The following is a 17,293-nucleotide window of genomic DNA, read 5'->3' as shown; positions in this document are numbered from 1 at the left end:
TGGGCGGCAGGTGGGAAGATTGAAGGATAGGGGGGGGAGAGAGAGAGGAAGCAAAAGATGGATGAGAGAATAAAAGAAAGAGAGATGGATGACAGAGAGAGAGAGAGAAATGGGGAGTGAAGGATGGGGGAAGAAAAAAGAGATGAGAAAGGGAGGTTGAAATACAGAGAAGGAGAGAGAGAGCGATGGATGAGAGAGGGGCACATAGATTGATATGAGAGAGAAAGTTAGGAGTGGGGGAGACAGAGGGGGAGAGAGATGGATGGTTGAGGGTGAAATACAGAGGGAGAGATAGGGAGTGGTGGTTGAGACGAGGTAGAGAGATGGATGAGAGGAGGCGTAAAAAAAAGATAGAGGTGGATGAGAGAGAGATAAAGCGGGGCAGAGTGAAGGACAGGGGGAGACAGAGCGGGAAAGAGGGATGGATGAAAAGGGAGAGTGAAAGACAAAGAGAAAGGGTGAAATACAGAGAGATGGAGAAAAGAGAGATGGATGAGAGGTACACAGATGGTATGTGCCGTGTGGAAGAGAGAGAGAGAGAGAGACTCACTGTACAAAGGCTCTGGAACACAGGCAATGGATGGTCACCCCCTCAGATGAGATTTTGGGGCTAAAGAAAAGATCGGCCACCAGGATTCTGCGACTCTTATACAGCATCATGTTGACATAAATTAATTGAAGTAGATGGTCAAGAGACAAACGGACATCGTGAGATTATTTGGGGAATCTTTTTATCATTATTGTTATTATTATTGGAGTTACCCCACAACTGTGCGACCGGCAGGGAAATACTTGCATCAAAAGCACCCGCACGCTGCAGACATTTCCGGGTTGTGTGTCCCACCAAAAGGAGTGCGGGTGGGAACTAGGCTCGCTGCTTCCGTGTCGGCTAGCTGACGGCTAACGTGGGCAACAGGAGGACAAGCCACACATCAACACAAGGGGGTATGTGTGTCTCATGTTTTTTGTGTTTTTTTCTTGGAGGGATGGGGATGGGAGTGGGGGGTGTATGTCTACGCGGAAAGCAGACACGGAATGATCTGTTACCGCTCGATGGTTTGTAAGCTCAATAGTTACGCCTGGGGTGGTGTTTCATCGATTGACGTTCACAGCTCACAGCCGCTGTCACACAGTAAACGTCATTGCTGTGAAATTAACTTTATTTCTTTACTTTTATTTTGCTCTCCCCCCCTCCACCCATTCTCAGTGTTGGTCTTTATTTATTTTTGGCAGGGTAGTCTTCTCCCTCTTGTGCATTCTCACTTGTTATAATTAATATTGAGAAGAAGAAGAAGAAGAAGAATCTTTAATTATCACACAACACAACACACCACACTACAACACACACACATGCACATGCTTGATGGTGGCCGGTGAAATGGCTCCTCTGCTTTTGACCCATCCTGGCTTGTCCTTCCTCCGGGGGCACAGCCAGGAGCAGTGGGCAGCATACGTGGACGCGCCCGGGGACCAGGTGATAAGTGTCCATCGCTGGTCAGACCATGATGGGTGCATGTTTTTACTGACGTGAGGTGGAGGAAACCCCATGTGAACACGGGGAGAACATGCAAACTCCACACAGAAAGGCTCCTGTTTGGGAGATAACCCTATTATTATTATTATTATTATTATTATTATTATAATACGAGTAGTAGTAGTAGTAGTCGTAGTAGTAGTAATAGTGGTGGTAGCAATTTATTATTATTATATCTTGTAGTTTTTTGCAAGGTGGTCTTCGTGTGCTTTCTCAGTGTCAGTCATTATTAGGGGGTCCAGCCCACATGTCTGGAACCCTATTGTTATTGTTTGGATATTTCTTATTATTATTCTTCTTGACATTTTTCGGGCTAAAAGTGTCCGCCCATGACAACCGCTGGGCATGGGTATGGTCTCGTTAGAATCGGGACGTCTCATACATCTCGTGGTTCAAGTTTGATCCATACTGATCTACATTCGGAACAGGAATTACAGGTACTCCTCACTTAACGACCTACCTGTTTAACGACGGCTCTGACTGCGCTGAGTACAATTCCGCAGCGTGCATGTCTCAATCTCAAGTCCCAGCGTCAAGCATCTCATTGCACAAGGTGATGTGCGATGAGCTGAGACAAGACTGAGAACGGTGGTTCTCAGTCTCGTTCCGCAGTCTGTCAGTATTCACTACGCTAGCGGTCGCAATCGCCACGCCCCCTTACTGTGAAATAACATTCGGTCGTTAAGTGAGGAGTACCTGTCGTGGAAAAGTAGCAGAACGTCTGTGCATTGCTGATTACATTACCGTACTGCATTTGTGTGTATGAAAGGGTTTAGTTAGTATAAATTGACTTAAGTTGTTACATTGAGTTGAGTATTCCCACTCTCTTCCCATAGGTTTCACTGTACACCAGATGCTCAACTTGGGTGCGTCTACCCGGGGATAGCTTGCTATCTGTCTAGCTTGCTAGCTCTCTGACTGCCTTTCATAAATATCAGTATGTCCGACGGTGGGAACCAGTCCTGTCTGTCCACTGCGCAGGATTCTTTCTCCTTCCTGGTATGGTATATATTGGTCTTTTTTTCCCCATACACACTCATTGTGTGTGTGTGTGTGTGTGTGTGTGTGTGTGTGTGTGTGTGTATGTATATATATATATATATATATATATATATATATAAATAAATCGTTTTATTATATTTTTATTTTTTGTCTATGTATTGGTCGTCAGGTCAGAAATGTACGATTACATTTTTAAGTGAGGACTAGCTGGGTATCACAACATGCGCATTATAGTAAATGGCTCACATCCTCACATTTACCCATTCACACACACACAAACACACATTCATACAACATCATGATGTGTGATGGTCATGATTGTAGATGTGGCCAAACAAATGATTAGGTGTGTATGTGGTTGTGTGTACATTTGTGCACTTGTCAATATGTGGTTTTGTCTTCAGGTTTGTGTGTTCCACACGTTGGAAGAGTGGGCAGGCCTGGGCAGGGCAGAGGACTACCTGAGTGTTCTGGAGTACCTGCTGTGGGTGTTCACCCCTTTGGCTATCGTCTTTATCTTGCCCTTCCTCATCGTCATCCTCCTCTACCTCTCCATACTCTTCCTACATGTCTACAAGGTACCAGAGTCTTGTGTTTATCAGCGGATCTCGGATACAACGTGGTTTTCTTGTAGAATTGTTCTCAACCGTCCTGGGTTGTAAGACAAATTGTAAAATCATCCATAGGGGTGTATGAAATCATCTGTATCAATGAGGTTCGCTGGCATGGAAACTTGATGACACCTAGACTTGACGTGACAGTAAATCTACATTGCACCATAGCACATAAATCACAATTTCCTCTTGGAAAAGAATGAAAGTTTTTGTTTGAAAATCTGTTGTAAGAGCTAGAAGAAAGTTGAAGAGCGCATCGCTGTCACTGGAAGTTTTTTGATTTGAGATGGTAGAAACATCTTGAGACTCTTGTCAGAATATCAGGTTGGTTTGAGATTATCTGAAGTCTGAAGTCTTGGCTCCTACAATCTGTGCTTGAATCCCAAAATGCATGATCCCCTGTTATCTCCTCTCCTTGCTAATTCCTACAGTGTGGTCATTACTGGAATGAAAAAGCACATGTGTGATGCTGCCTTTTGAAAGTCTTTGGAAAGTCTTTTGGTGTATCCCTGCCATTGACCGTAGACCTACAGACAGCTTGTTTTCTGCCCCTTTCCCACCAGCTGTCATTGGGTCACTATACAACAGTGGCTGCAAAGCACAAAATACTTTATCTATTGTCTACTGTTGCATGTGTTTTGAAAATGTTATTTATAGAGTTTAAATCCTGAAGTCCTGAATTCTCCTGAAGTCTTATCTTGTCTCAAGGAATGTCTCATGGAACCCATATCCCACTGACATTATCAATATCTATTGGCATCTCCTTTGACAGAGAAAGAATCAGTTAAGAGAGGCTTATTGCAACAACTTGTGGGATGGGGCAAGGAAGACCCTGGCTGCTCTCTGGGATGGACATGGGGCCATATGGCATGGTAAGAGACTTTGTGCCCATGTGTTTGTGTCTGCAGTGATGGGGGAAGAGTACCTAAATGGCATACTGAAGAGAGGAAGAGACTTAAAATACCTTACCTGATTATGACTGGTAAAGGTACTATTTGAGTAAAAGTCGAGTTGTACTTAAGTATCAAAATTAAATGGAAATACTGTTAATCCAAATCCATTAAACTTATGTGAAGCAAACCGATAGATTGCTTAAATATATTTTCATGTTTTCCATTTTTGAAAATTAAATTTCACATTTTTTTAAGGCCTCAACATGGACCTCTTTTAAGCATAGGACCTCACTATGAACAGATTTAAATAAGGCCTGGGTTTTGTCCTTTATTATAGGGGTCTCAAACTTCAGGCTCTGGGCCATATCCGGCCCGTAAGACAATCTAATGTGACCCGCTACATGGTGATAATATATTGATAAATCTGGCCCGCAAAAAAAAAAGTCAAATAACAATGCTTCATTTATCCACACAAATGTACTTAATGTTTTCAAAATATAAAACAGAATTAAATAGATCACAAGAGAGCTATTTCTAACAGGATAAGGAGGCAATTCACTAATGTGCAGGAGAAACAAAAAAAACAGGCAGATTTTCCCTTGAAGTTCAACATGGCCTCCTTAGAAAAAGACGACTTGGTCAGTGGCTCCTTGGTCATTTGAGGTCTAGACTAAAATGACCCTCTGCTACTGGTTTTTGTAATTTGTAATTCGTTGGTACACAATATTGCTAACTAATTTGATACATATACCCTGTATGCTATGTGGAAATTTAGGGGTGTCTTTTAGGTGCAGTCATTTTAAGGGTTCACACATTTTAGGCAAACAGCACATTTCAATTTGAAACTTAAAATTGTTTATGTTCCATGGAATTAGGTTACTATAAGCAAAACAATTGTGATTTAAAAAATAAATAAATAAATTGTAGGTGTACTTTTCCATCAAAGTATATTTCCATCCTTGGGTATAAAACACAGAAGATAATGCCTCCTTTTTTTCTTTTTTTTTTTTACAAGGCCACTTTATGCAGCTTGACTGCACTTCCCTCTCTTCCCCGGTCGGCAAATGTTCTTGTCTAGCTGTTCGCCTCGGCTGTGAAATCAGATCATATAAGCTTATTTTTCTATCTGCTGTGTCTTACCACAGCATAGTGAGCTTTACAGAAGTTTCAAACCACAGATTGTCGGATCACAACATCAAGTCGGGTCTTTGACAAGAGCTTGTTTTCCCTGGTCGGGCTTACCGGTTCTGGTCCCTTCTACCCTATGTGCCCTTACTTGTACTTGGAGCTTTAAAGTTTTGTCATGTTGGTGCAATGGATAGGGTTTTTACCTGCCCTGCATCCGAAATGGCGTGCTACATTCCACGGTTGTACTATTGTACTGCATACTTCAGTATGTGAGTACAAAGAACGATGGATTCTTGGACATTCTACATCGTCATACAGCCGTGCCACTTCCTTCGGCACATTGTCCGTTGATGAAGACACTGCATGGAAACATTTACCCTCATATTGCATTGTGGGATACGCTTGCCGTTATAGTCTGCAGACTTTGCATACTACAATATTTCACCGGATGTAATTTGTCATCCTGGTACTTTACGCATACTATTTAAGTATTCTATGGTTTCGGACAAACTAAATGCAATCACATACGAGTTTGCCGTACTAAATCGTTTCTTAGTATTCCATTTTAGACACAACTCTAGGTTTTGGACATGGCTGAGTTTTGCGTGTACTCCACTGTCTGGGTTTCCTTATTGGAGCTCCAACTTCCTCCCACTTTGCATATTAGGCTGATTATACACTGTAAATGACCAGTGAGTGAATGTGTGCGGCGCTGTGATGTCCCAGGCATTCAGGGCGTCTCTCTGCCTCACATCCGTTGTCCGCTGGGTAAGCTCCAGCTGGCTGAGCTTGAAGAGCAGGTTGGTTGTTTTGAGGCACTTTGACTTGATTCTAAGTATCGACCAAGAGCAACATTCTTTAGGGACCAATTTAAATTTGTCAAGATGCTATTCAGAAAGGAGAAACGAGTTAGAGGAGCATCTTTGCACGCTACACACAGAGAGTGACAGGGCTAGGGAGAAAATACTGCTGGCAGAAATCATATCAATTGGAAAGCTCTCCAAGCTAATTGTGAAGGGGTGCCTCTTCTGCACCTGGACCTGATGGAGTTCCTCATCGGCTTCAGAAGAGTGCACCTGGTGTGTTTAATTATTTGTGGAAGATAATGGTAGTAGTATGGAAAAAGGGAGATCTATGGTCTTGGTCTAGGTCTATATCACTTCTTAATGAAGAAGGGAAGGTTTTCTATAATTTGGTGGCATGAATATGGCAGAATATATAAAGTCAACATGTTCATTGACATCTTTGTACAGAAAGCAGAAATTCCAGGGGTTTCTGTATGCTTAAAGTATGGTTTGGCATGAGTGTGATATGGTTTTTGAATTTGACCAAATGCAAGCAGCCAATTGGACGAAGATACCAGAGCTCAATGGAGTATTTTGGATCTTGCAAACAACTTTGGCTCTGTGCCACTCTTTGCCTTTTGTGGAAGGCAATTTGTTTCTTTCAGGTCCCTGATAGTGTTACAAGGCTAGTTAGAGCTTATTTTGTGAACATTTTTTTTCCTTGGTGAGTTCACAATGTTGTGGCAGCATTTGGGGATCCATCTTCCCCAGGTGAAGGGGGAGAAATTACAGAATGTGATCAGTAGTGTAGCCTTATATGGTAAGGGGATTTTAGAGCTACCGGTATGTAGTCTGACAGAATAATATAAGTGTGCTAAAGTGAGGTTAGAGATAACTTTGTCTCAGTCTAGGGACGCTGCAGTTAGTGCTGCTGCATCACTTGTGGAAGCAGGGAGAATATGGTCAGGTTCAGAGTGGCAGGGTGGGGTTTGGGTCAGATATTATGTGAAAGTCTTTCAGCAACGCAACTTTGTCAGAAAGATGACTGATGGCCGGATTTGGCTGTCGGAGGAAGCTGAGGCAATTGTAGTTTCGCATGTAAAACAAGGTGAACAGATCAATTGGGAAAGTGTAGTAAGGGAGGAAGCTATTTGTGGAGACCAGTCGACGTATTAAGTTTCTGCTTCAACCTATGACATGTTTCCACTTGGCAAAACCTTAATCAGTGGATAGTGAAGACACAAGTTGTCATTTGTGTCTCAAGCATATTTTTTCAGGTTGTAGGCTTGGTCTAGCCCAAGGCTCACACTTCTTCATAACCAAGTTTTTAAATGTTTAGTGGGTGTAGTTAAGAGACAAGCGGGTGCTGTTGGTAAAGAAATTATAACAATTAGCTTTGTAGGATGGGGCAGAATGTAACAGTACAGGCTTGTAATTGTTACTTTGAGAAATGTGGTAATTATAATTTCTGGCGGATGTTGGCATGCAACTCCAGGTTCCACAGATTATTGTGTCCACTACCTTGAGATGTATGGTGCTAAATTTGTAGAGAGTGAATGTGTATTTCATTGAGTTTCATTTTATGGTGTAATGGAGGAGGCCTTTGAGCGTAGGAAGTTAAAGTATACAGATTTAGTGGCTGATGGATGGGTATGGCTGGCAGGCAGTGTGATTGTACACATGTTGCATGTATGAAGCCCAAAAGTAGCAAAGGCTTACTCTTCTCAGCATCAATGTCAACGAAGGAGAACTTCTTATCAATCAAAAACTCATCAATCAAATCAAAAATGCAAATTTGGTCCTACTTTTAGGCCTAGGAGTCTAAGCCCCTTGGCTGCCACTTAAAATGCTCACTAATGTGCAGAATCATTCATTTTCTCCAACACGCAATGTCAAGTATGCAAAAAATGAAATGCAGGTGTCATAAATGGCAGGATATCAAGATCCTTGCCCCATCAGAGGCTAGGACGCATCCGTTAAAATGGAGACTACAAAAGAATTACCACAAGTTAAAGTTTCAATGCTATTCCTGTGAGTGATTCTCCCAGGACACTTGATGAATACAAGCCCCACCTTTACTTTATCAGGCTATGAAATCCACGGCATGCAGAAGATTCCTGAAAAAGGTGCGGCATTGATAGTGTACTACCATGGAGCGATCCCTATAGACTACTACTACTTCCTGGCTAACGTTATCATTCAGAAGGGCCGCACCTGCCACTCTGTTGCTGACCACTTTCTCTTCAGGATCCCAGGTACACCCACACACATACATACATACATACATACATAGTCAGTTACTGTACACAAATAACATGGCAATATTTGTAATTAGTTATGTAATGTACCAGTTTTATACTCCCCCCCCCCCCCGCCCCAAAAAAAACCTCACCTTATCAGAATTCCTTTTTAATTACCTTCTTATCCAGGAATTAATAAATATTTCCATTTGTACTAGATTAAGACAAAAGTCATTCAAAACACTTACCTAAAGATCTGTAATTTCCGATCTAAATTCCAAATCTAAAATAAATAAGTAAATAATAATTATATGCACAAAATGCATCTGCTAAATGACCTAATAAGAAATAAATCATCTCAAATGCTGTGACACATACCCATTTGATCATCCGCTGGATGCAGTGATTATCAGTAATGCAACTCTGCTTCAAGTGAGTTGGTGGTTGCCAGATACTAACAGCAGTGCAGGTGACTGAACTGGCAATTACAGTACCAACGAGTTGAGTTTTGCAAGCGGCCCCCCAGCTGATAATCACTGCACCCAGTGAATGGATAAATTAATCCACAGGAAACACTGTGGCCCTCAATGCATGTCATGGTTAGAAACAGTCACCTATTAGAATGCGGAAGCAGCTGTTCCTTTTCTCTCTCCTCATCTGCTTCCTTTCCGCTTCCCCCGTTGCGTCTTGGCATTCAGGTTTCAAGCTACTGCTGGAGGTGTTCAGCGTGATGCACGGCCCTCAGGAGGAGTGCGTGCGGGCCCTGCGGAGCGGCCACCTCTTGGGCATCTCGCCCGGTGGTGTCAGGGAAGCCCTTTTCAGTGACGAGACCTACCCGCTCTTGTGGGGCAATCGCAGGGGCTTCGCACAGGTGGCCATCGACGCCCAGGTGGTACGTAAGGATGGCGCCAGAACATTTTAAGAGAAAAAAGTGTTAGGATTTTCAATTTTTATTTCCAATCAAGTAGGGAGTGGAAACTGGACCTTGGGTTTGCATACAGAGAAAACTGTAAAACTCAGTTTTCACTAAACCTGGTCAGTCATGACCCCCGATGCCGACTAATTCCGGGGAAGTAGTGAGATGTTGAGAGGAGAAAAATAAGACCATATAACGGTCTCAAAGTAGGATGAACATGTTGCTTTTACAAGGTGGAGAGTGTTCAGGAAAGCACAGGAATAAAGTTGGTTTATGTGGTGTTCTTGGTTTTGGTTTGGTCTTATTATGTTAGTCTAGTGCTCCTTCTAGTGGTGGGGAAAACTCTGAACACATACAGTGGGGAGAACAAGTATTTGATCCACTGCTGATTTTGCAGGTTTTCCTACTTACAAAGCATGTAGAGGTCTGTCATTTTTATCATAGGTACACTTCAACTCTGAAAGACGTAATCTATAACAAAAATCCAGAAAATCACATTGTATGATTTTTAAATAATTAATTTGCATTTTATCGCATGAAATAAGTATTTGATCACCTACCAACCAGTAATAATTCCGGCTCTCACAGACCTGTTTGTTTTTCTTTAAGAAGCCATTCTCCACCCATTACCTGTATTAACTGTACCTCTTTGAACTTGTTACCTGTATAAAAGACACCTGTCCACACTCAATCAATCAGACTCCAACTTCTCCACAATGGGCAAGACCAGATAGCTGTCTAAGCACATCAGGGACAAAATTGTAGACCTGCACAAGGCTGGGATGGGCTACAGGACAATAGGCAAGCAGCTTGGTGAAAAGGCAACAGCTTGGCACAATTATTAGAAAATGGAAGAAGTTCAAGATGACAGTTAATCTCCCTCGGTCTGGGGCTCCATGCAAGATCTCACCTCGTGGAGCCTCAATGATCATAAGAAAGGTGAGGGATCAGCCCAGAACTACACAGCAGGGCCTCGGCAATGACCTGAAGAGAGCTGGGACCACAGTATCAAAGAAAACCATAAGTAACACACTACGCCGTCATGGATTAAAATCCTGCAGCGCACGCAGGGTCCCTCTGCTCAAGCCAGCGCATGTCCAGGCCCGTCTGAAGTTTGCCAGTGACCATCTGGATGATCCAGAGGAGGAATCGGAGAAGCTCATGTGGTCTGATGAGACCAAAATAGAGCTTTTTGGTTTAAACTCCACTCGCCATGTTTGGAGGAAGAAGAAGATGAGTACAACCCCAAGAACACCATCCCAACCGTGAAGCATGGAGGTTGAAACCTCATTCTTCGGGGATGCTTTTCTGCAAAGGGGACAGGACGACTGCACCGTATTGAGGGGAGGATGGATGGGGCCATGTATCACGAGATCTTGGCCAACAACCTCCTTCCCTCAATAAGAGCATTGAAGATGGGGCGTGGCTGGGTCTTCCATTATGACAACGACCCGAAACACACAGCCAGGGCAACGAAGGAGAGGCCCCGTAAGAAGCATCTCAAGGTCCTGGAGTGGCCTAGCCAGTCTCCAGACCTGAACCCAATAGAAATTTTTTCGAGGGAGCTGAAAGTCTGTGTTGCCCAGCGACAGCCCCGAAACCTGAGGGATCTGGAGAAGATCTGTATGGAGGAGTGGGCCAAAATCCCTGCTGCAGTGTGTGCAAACCTGGTTAAGAACTACAGGAAACGTCTGATCTCTGTAATTGCAAACAAAGGTTTCTGTACCAAATATAAGGTTCTGCTTTTCTGATCTATCAAGTACTTATTTCATGCAATAAAATGCAAATGAATTACTTAAAAATCATACAATGTGATTTTCTGGATATTTTTTTTCTCCCACAGTTGAAGTGTACCTATGATAAAAATGACAGACCTCTACAGGCTTTGTAAGTGGGAAAACCTGCAAAATCGGTAGTGTATCAAATACTTCTCCCCACTGTAACTTTAAAGGCACTTCAAGGCAATTACCAGTATTTACATGAATCATAATTGTATTGTTTTTTTCTACGCCTTATATAAACATAAGAAAATCAGATGACAATGTCTATACAAAGATCCATAATAGTGAGGTTCCTAATATGCTTTCGACCTGGTTCGATTCCCAACAAAATCTGGCACAGGATAAATATTTGGTACGGTAAATTATTTATATATATACTATATATTATATGACCTCATATGACCGCCATACATCTCACAAATGGCTGTTGTTGAGAACTACCACTGATGTGTCTCACTCTTCTCTTCAATACAAATGTACCTACCCTCCTTTAACTTATCTCATGCATAGAATTCCATTTTGTAGATTCTGTATATCTGTGTATATTTGGCTCCTTTTTGGGGGCTATTTGTTTATTTATTTTTTATTTGGCTATTTATGTATATTTCACAATTTTGACTGTTGACTGTTCAGCTTATTTTTTTGATAATTGTCTGTACAGCGATGTACCAATACCATGACAAATTCCTTGTATAATATCCCAGTTTTTTCCACAGAGGGCGCCAATGTCACCAAAATCTAGAACTACTCACAATGCCAACTCAAAATGTTTTAACTCAGTTTTAACTTTGAATCGCAGTACTTACAAACTCAAGCAATATCAATGCATATAAAAGCAGCTAGGGACTAGATGTCATACTCCTAATATTCCACCAAATTCCACTCCCTTCCCAAATGTTCATTTTTTTATTTATTTTAATGTATCGCTGTATTGTCGGCTTTGTTTGACATTCAACTGGAAACAGTTCGTATTTTAATGTTTTTGTCATTGTTGTTGTTTGTAGTGGAACGATCCTTCAATGCCACAATCCTTTGATTACTTTGTACAGTACTATATATACAAAGCTATGACTGCAAAAAAACAAAGAAAAACAACATAAAACAAGTCTCTCTCTCTCTCTCTTTCTCTCTCTCTCAGCCAATAATCCCAATGTTTACCCAGAATGTCCGTGAAGGCTTCAGATCTTTGGGGACGCTCAGTAAGTCTCTATCAAGCCGTTAAAACCGAAATGTACACATATAATCCTGCATCTTAAACGCTCTGAAGATTTGTCTTAAGCCCATAAACATCTTCAAACGTCATCTTTCAACCAGGCCTGTTATTTTTCCTTTGTGTGCTGAGAAAAGCCAATTCAGTTTTCCACTTTACTCCTCAGTTTTTCAGGATAGAAACCAATGATAAACAAAGCTGATTCTCACCAACATGGACCAACATTAACTTACGATATACAGTAGATAGCTGTCTCACTCGATAGTCTTGTCAGTTATTTGTCACAAATGCATGGCAGTGTAATCCAAAATATTGCAGTAGGCAGTGGTGTAGAAAAACATGAAATAGCCATTAAACACAAAACATACTGAAGAGCCTTATTAACTTAACTAGCTTTACCTGCCTAGAGAGTTGTCTGGGGTTTGTAAATGGGAAAAAATGCTGCTATCCTGTGTTATTTTCTCAATTATGTTCCAAAATTGAGGAGGCTTTGAGGTGATTAGAATTTCCCCCCTCTCTCGTCCCCTGCCTTTTGCCATTTTCTCCCAGAGTTTTTTCGCTGGACATACGAGCGCTTTCGCCTGCCCTTCGCTCCGGTCTACGGGGGCTTCCCCGTCAAGTTTCGTACCTACTTGGGCGACCCCATCCCATACGACCCTGGTGTGACTTCGGCAGAGCTGGCGGAAAAAGTGAGTAAGATCACCATTATTATGCTAAAATCTGCAGCAACTTTTGTCCAAAGTGACTTACAATAAGTCCATTTTGTCGGTGGTATCAAATACCATATACTTGATTCTGATTGGTCTATAGCCACAGTCGGCAGTCAACTATTCCTGAATAATGACAGCTGTCTGTTAATAATGACAGTTGCCAAAGCTACCACTTTTCTGCCTGGATTCATGTCCCTTGCTTCACTACTGCTACTACATGCTGATGCTTACGCTAATTAACTGTGATTAACTAACTGTGATATCTTGTAACGTACATAGAAACTACAATTGAAGACATGAACGCGGAATTTGTCCAAGTTCACATTAATAACAGTAAGTAGTGCAGGCCCTTGTTGGGCAAAGAGTTTGCTATTTTGTTGTAGACTATTTTTTGTAGCAAAAGCTAAGCAAACCTAAACTTTGCAGTCGCATGGCGTGTCTTGTTACTTGCTACTCATTCTTAGGGAACAAATCTTTTAAATCGTTCAGGAGTTCGGAGTCATTCAGACAACAGTTTGCCAAGCAGATTTACACTTTCCATTGCACCAAAAAAAACAATTGCGACATAATTAAGTGATTCCTGTGAGAGTTCTATTCACAACTCAGAGCCAAATCGGCTCTTCTTCTGACTTCTTCTGTTCATCGTTCACCAGAAGCACACCCCCTGCCCCACCAACTGAATCAAGGGGGTGTGACGATTGTGAACCCTAGTGTAGTGAATATTGACAGACTCCAGGAACGTGACTGAGACTGAGAACGGTGATGAGATGAGATGCTTGACGCTGAGACGCTGTTATTATACTGCATGCGGCGGTATTGTACGCAGCGTACAATACCGACTTGTCAGAGTGCTGTGTGTGTGTGTGTGTGTGTGTGTGTGTGTGTGTGTGTGTGTGTGTGTGTGTGTGTGTGTGTGTGTGTGTGTGTGTGTGTGTGTGTGTGTGTGTGTGTGTGTGTGTGTGTGTGTGTGTGTGTATTTCCCTTTATATATATATTTCATTCAAGGGTTTTTCTTTTATCTTTTACTTTTTTCTACATTGTAGAATAATAGAGAAGACATTAAAACTCTGAAATAGCACATGGAATTATGTGGTAACCCAAAAACTGTTCAAACAAATCAAAATATATTTTCAATTTTTGATTCTTCAAAGCAGCCGCCCTTTGCCTTGATGACAGCTTTGCACACTCTTGGCATTCTCTCCATCATTCTCCCCAGGTACAGCAGGCTGTCCAGTCCCTCATTGATCAACACCAGAAGATCCCTGGGAACGTTCTGCGAGCCCTGTTGGAGCGATTCCACACCAGAAAGGAAGATGAGTGACCACCCCCCCGACCCGCTTCATTGCCCTTCGGTGATGGTGGTGGTGAAGGGGGTTGCTAAGGCAGATGGCAGAGATTAAGATTCACCCATACAGAACTCGGAATGAGGCTTACCCACTCAAATTTCAGAGCAACCCCGCCCCCAAGTTAAAAAAATACTAGCAAGTGACCACCCATCTGTGCGCCTTTTTTCCCATATTTCTCTCATACAAGACATTTATCTCGCTTGACTAAGACCCTGTTTACACCTTAACATGTGTCTTTGGTGATCACAAGTGGACAGCACTAATGCCAGGTGTAAACACACCCAATGCATCCTCAAAGTCTCAATCGCTCAGACCACATTCAGAGGTAGTCTACACCGAATATGGCCACATTCTTTTAGCAGTGTAAACACAAATATTAACGTATCTGTCTACACCACTGTCTAGACAGTGCAGTGGACTCCTCTCCACTGGCCTGCGGGAGGGAGTTGCGGTGTGAACGTGAAAGAACTCTCAGGAAACAAAATAAATCTGTTCAGCCTGAACCCTGCGCTGTGTACAATACACACAGCTCAAAAATGTCAGTCTGTATTGTTTTGATTTTGCCTGCAGATCAAGGTCTTCGCATTTGGTCTTTGCAAACGGAAATGATGTAAGTGTTAATTTGCATATAGAGCAGGGAAGTGAGATGGGATCACAAGTGCTTACTCGAGATGCATGTGGAGACGCATTCGAATGCAAGATTTAAACAGACGTACTGAGAGTTGTCCACTTGTGATCGGATCGCCCAAGACATGTTAATGCTAGGTGTAAACAGGGCTTAAGTAAAACGTGAAGTAGATGTATCACGTTTCTCAAGTGTTGACAGAGGCCTTCACAAATATATATATATTTTTTTGAAATACCTCACTGTGATTAAAAAGTAGAATTTGGGTATGCAAAGATTTTCTTCTTCCTCGATGAAGAAAGAAGAAGAAGAAGAAACAGTCTTTATTAGTCACGCAACACACCACACTACAAGCTAGACAGATGATATTTGCAACGAGAAACAGTTTTATGTGTCTCATTGTTAAAACATATAGTTTTTTATTTAGGTGTTATATGTGTGTGTATTTATATGTGTGTGTATATATGTGTGTGTGTGTGTGTGTGTGTGTATATATATACACTTCTCAAAAAGTTAGGGATATTTAGCTTTCGGGTGAAATTTATGGAAAATGTAAAAAGTTCACGCTACAGTGATATTATATCACGAAAGTAGGGCATTTAAGTAGAAGCATGCAATGGTGATTTCCTCATCTCAAACAATTGATTGAAACAAAAGCCAACAACAGTGGTGGGTATACCACAACAAAAAATGTCAATGTCTCAATAACTTGTCATGTGCCCTTGAGCATCAATTACAGATTGACAACGACGTCTCATGCTGTTCACAAGTCGACTTATTGTCTGCTGAGGCCTGGCCCCCCACTCTTCTTGAAGGGCGGCCCTCAGGTCATTGAGGTTCTGGGGTACAGAGTTACGAGCCTCTACACGGCCACTCAGCTCATCCCATAGGTTTTCTGTGGGATTCAGGTCTGGAGAAAGTGCAGGCCACTCCATTTGAGGTACCCCGGTCTCCAGCAGCCGTTCCCTAATGACGCCACCTCGATGAGCTGGAACATTGTCGTCCATGAAGATGAAATTATGCCTGTGTTGTTCACGCAGGGGCACAATGACTGGATTAATGATGTTCTTCAGGTACTATGGGCTTGTCACTGTACCATTCACAAAGTGTAGGGCAGTTCTGTATTGACTAGACACACCTGCCCACACTGTAACACCACCACCACCAAAGGGTCGTCTGGTGACAACAGTGGCTGATGCATAGTGCTCTCCTTGACGTCTCCAACATCGTTGGCGCCATAATTTCTGCTCAACGTGAATCGACTTTCATCAGAGAACAGCACTGAGGCCACTGGTCCCTCGTCCGGCGTAAATGCTCCCTGACCCATGCAAGACGATGATGCCTGTGCCTGGTGGTGTGGTCAGGTACCCTTGCAGGTTGTCTAGCACGCAGACCACACTGATGTAAATGGTTTTGAATGGTGTGGGATGTGGCCAAAGGACGTCCACTTCTATGCCTTTCTGTGACTCTTCCAGTCTCTCTGTATCGCTGTTGCAACCTGCTGATGACACTCTGTGACACTCTAAGCTCAGTGGCCACTTCCCTCTGAGAACATCCTGTTTAAAGCCTCGCAATGGCGAGGTACTGTTGATCAGTTTTTGGGCGTCGTCTTGGTCTCATGATGTCAAAATGTGAACAGCATGATGAAGAGGACTGTTTAAATACCAATTCTAATTGAACCAGGAAATGTATTGGTCGATTCATGGATCAAACACCTGTTGTGAATTTTGCCGTTCAGCTCCTTGTTAGAGAACAGCAAGTTGTGCAAAAAGTACTTGAACATTGAACAGTTGGACATGTGCATTCAAAAGTTTAGAGAAGGTCAAATTAAGTTCACCTGTAAAGGTTATAGTGCATTTTAGGTTCATCCTGAAAATTCACCCAAAAGCCGTATATCCCTAACTTTTTGTGAGTAGTGTATGTATACACACACATATGTATGTATGTATGTCTATATGTATATATGTATATATGTATATGTGTGTGTGTGTGTGTGGGTGTGTATGTATATGTATAAATATATGTGTGTGTTTATATATATATGTGTGTGTGTGTATATGTGTGTATAATATATAATATATAAATATATATATATAATATATATAATATATATAATATATATATTATATATATATATATATATAATATAATATATATTATATTATATATATATATATATATATATATATATATATATATATATATATATATATATATATATATATATATATTATATATATATATATATATATATAATATATATATATTATATATATATATTATATATATATATATATTATATACATATATATATATATTATATATATATATATATATTATATACATATATATATATATTATATATATATATATATTATATACATATATATATATATATATTTTAGTCTGCGCAACGGCTCCAGGAAGACGTTCCCACTCTATAGAGTGCAACAGTGATCGTTGTTACCGGAAGTGAATTTCCCATTCATTCACTCCATCGACGTTCCAG

General features: G+C 41.5%; 2 protein-coding genes across 2 annotated transcripts in view; one reads left to right on the top strand and one right to left on the bottom strand.

The window, feature by feature from the left end:
* Positions 1–734, bottom strand: part of tgs1 (trimethylguanosine synthase 1) — a 51,783-nt gene extending 51,049 nt beyond the window's left edge. The window contains exon 1 of the mRNA XM_080011220.1: positions 551–734. Within this exon, the coding sequence (XP_079867346.1) occupies positions 551–660 (110 nt within the window). The 5' untranslated portion in view covers positions 661–734. The remainder of the gene's footprint in view (positions 1–550) is intronic.
* Positions 735–2,414: 1,680 nt separating this feature from the next.
* Positions 2,415–15,637, top strand: tmem68 (transmembrane protein 68). The gene is made up of 8 exons (XM_080011366.1): positions 2,415–2,533; positions 2,941–3,114; positions 3,923–4,022; positions 8,044–8,211; positions 8,895–9,088; positions 12,032–12,092; positions 12,653–12,792; positions 14,030–15,637. The coding sequence occupies exons 1-8, from the start codon at positions 2,474–2,476 to the stop codon at positions 14,132–14,134; spliced, it is 1,002 nt and encodes a 333-aa protein (XP_079867492.1). The 5' UTR covers positions 2,415–2,473; the 3' UTR covers positions 14,135–15,637.
* The last annotated feature ends 1,656 nt before the right edge of the window (positions 15,638–17,293 follow it).

This window comes from Zeus faber (genome assembly GCF_960531495.2).
Source record: "Zeus faber genome assembly, chromosome: 12".
Classification (NCBI taxonomy): Eukaryota; Metazoa; Chordata; class Actinopteri; order Zeiformes; family Zeidae; genus Zeus; species Zeus faber.
Note: the sequence above shows the minus strand (reverse complement) of the source record. Positions and strands in the feature narration are given on the sequence as shown.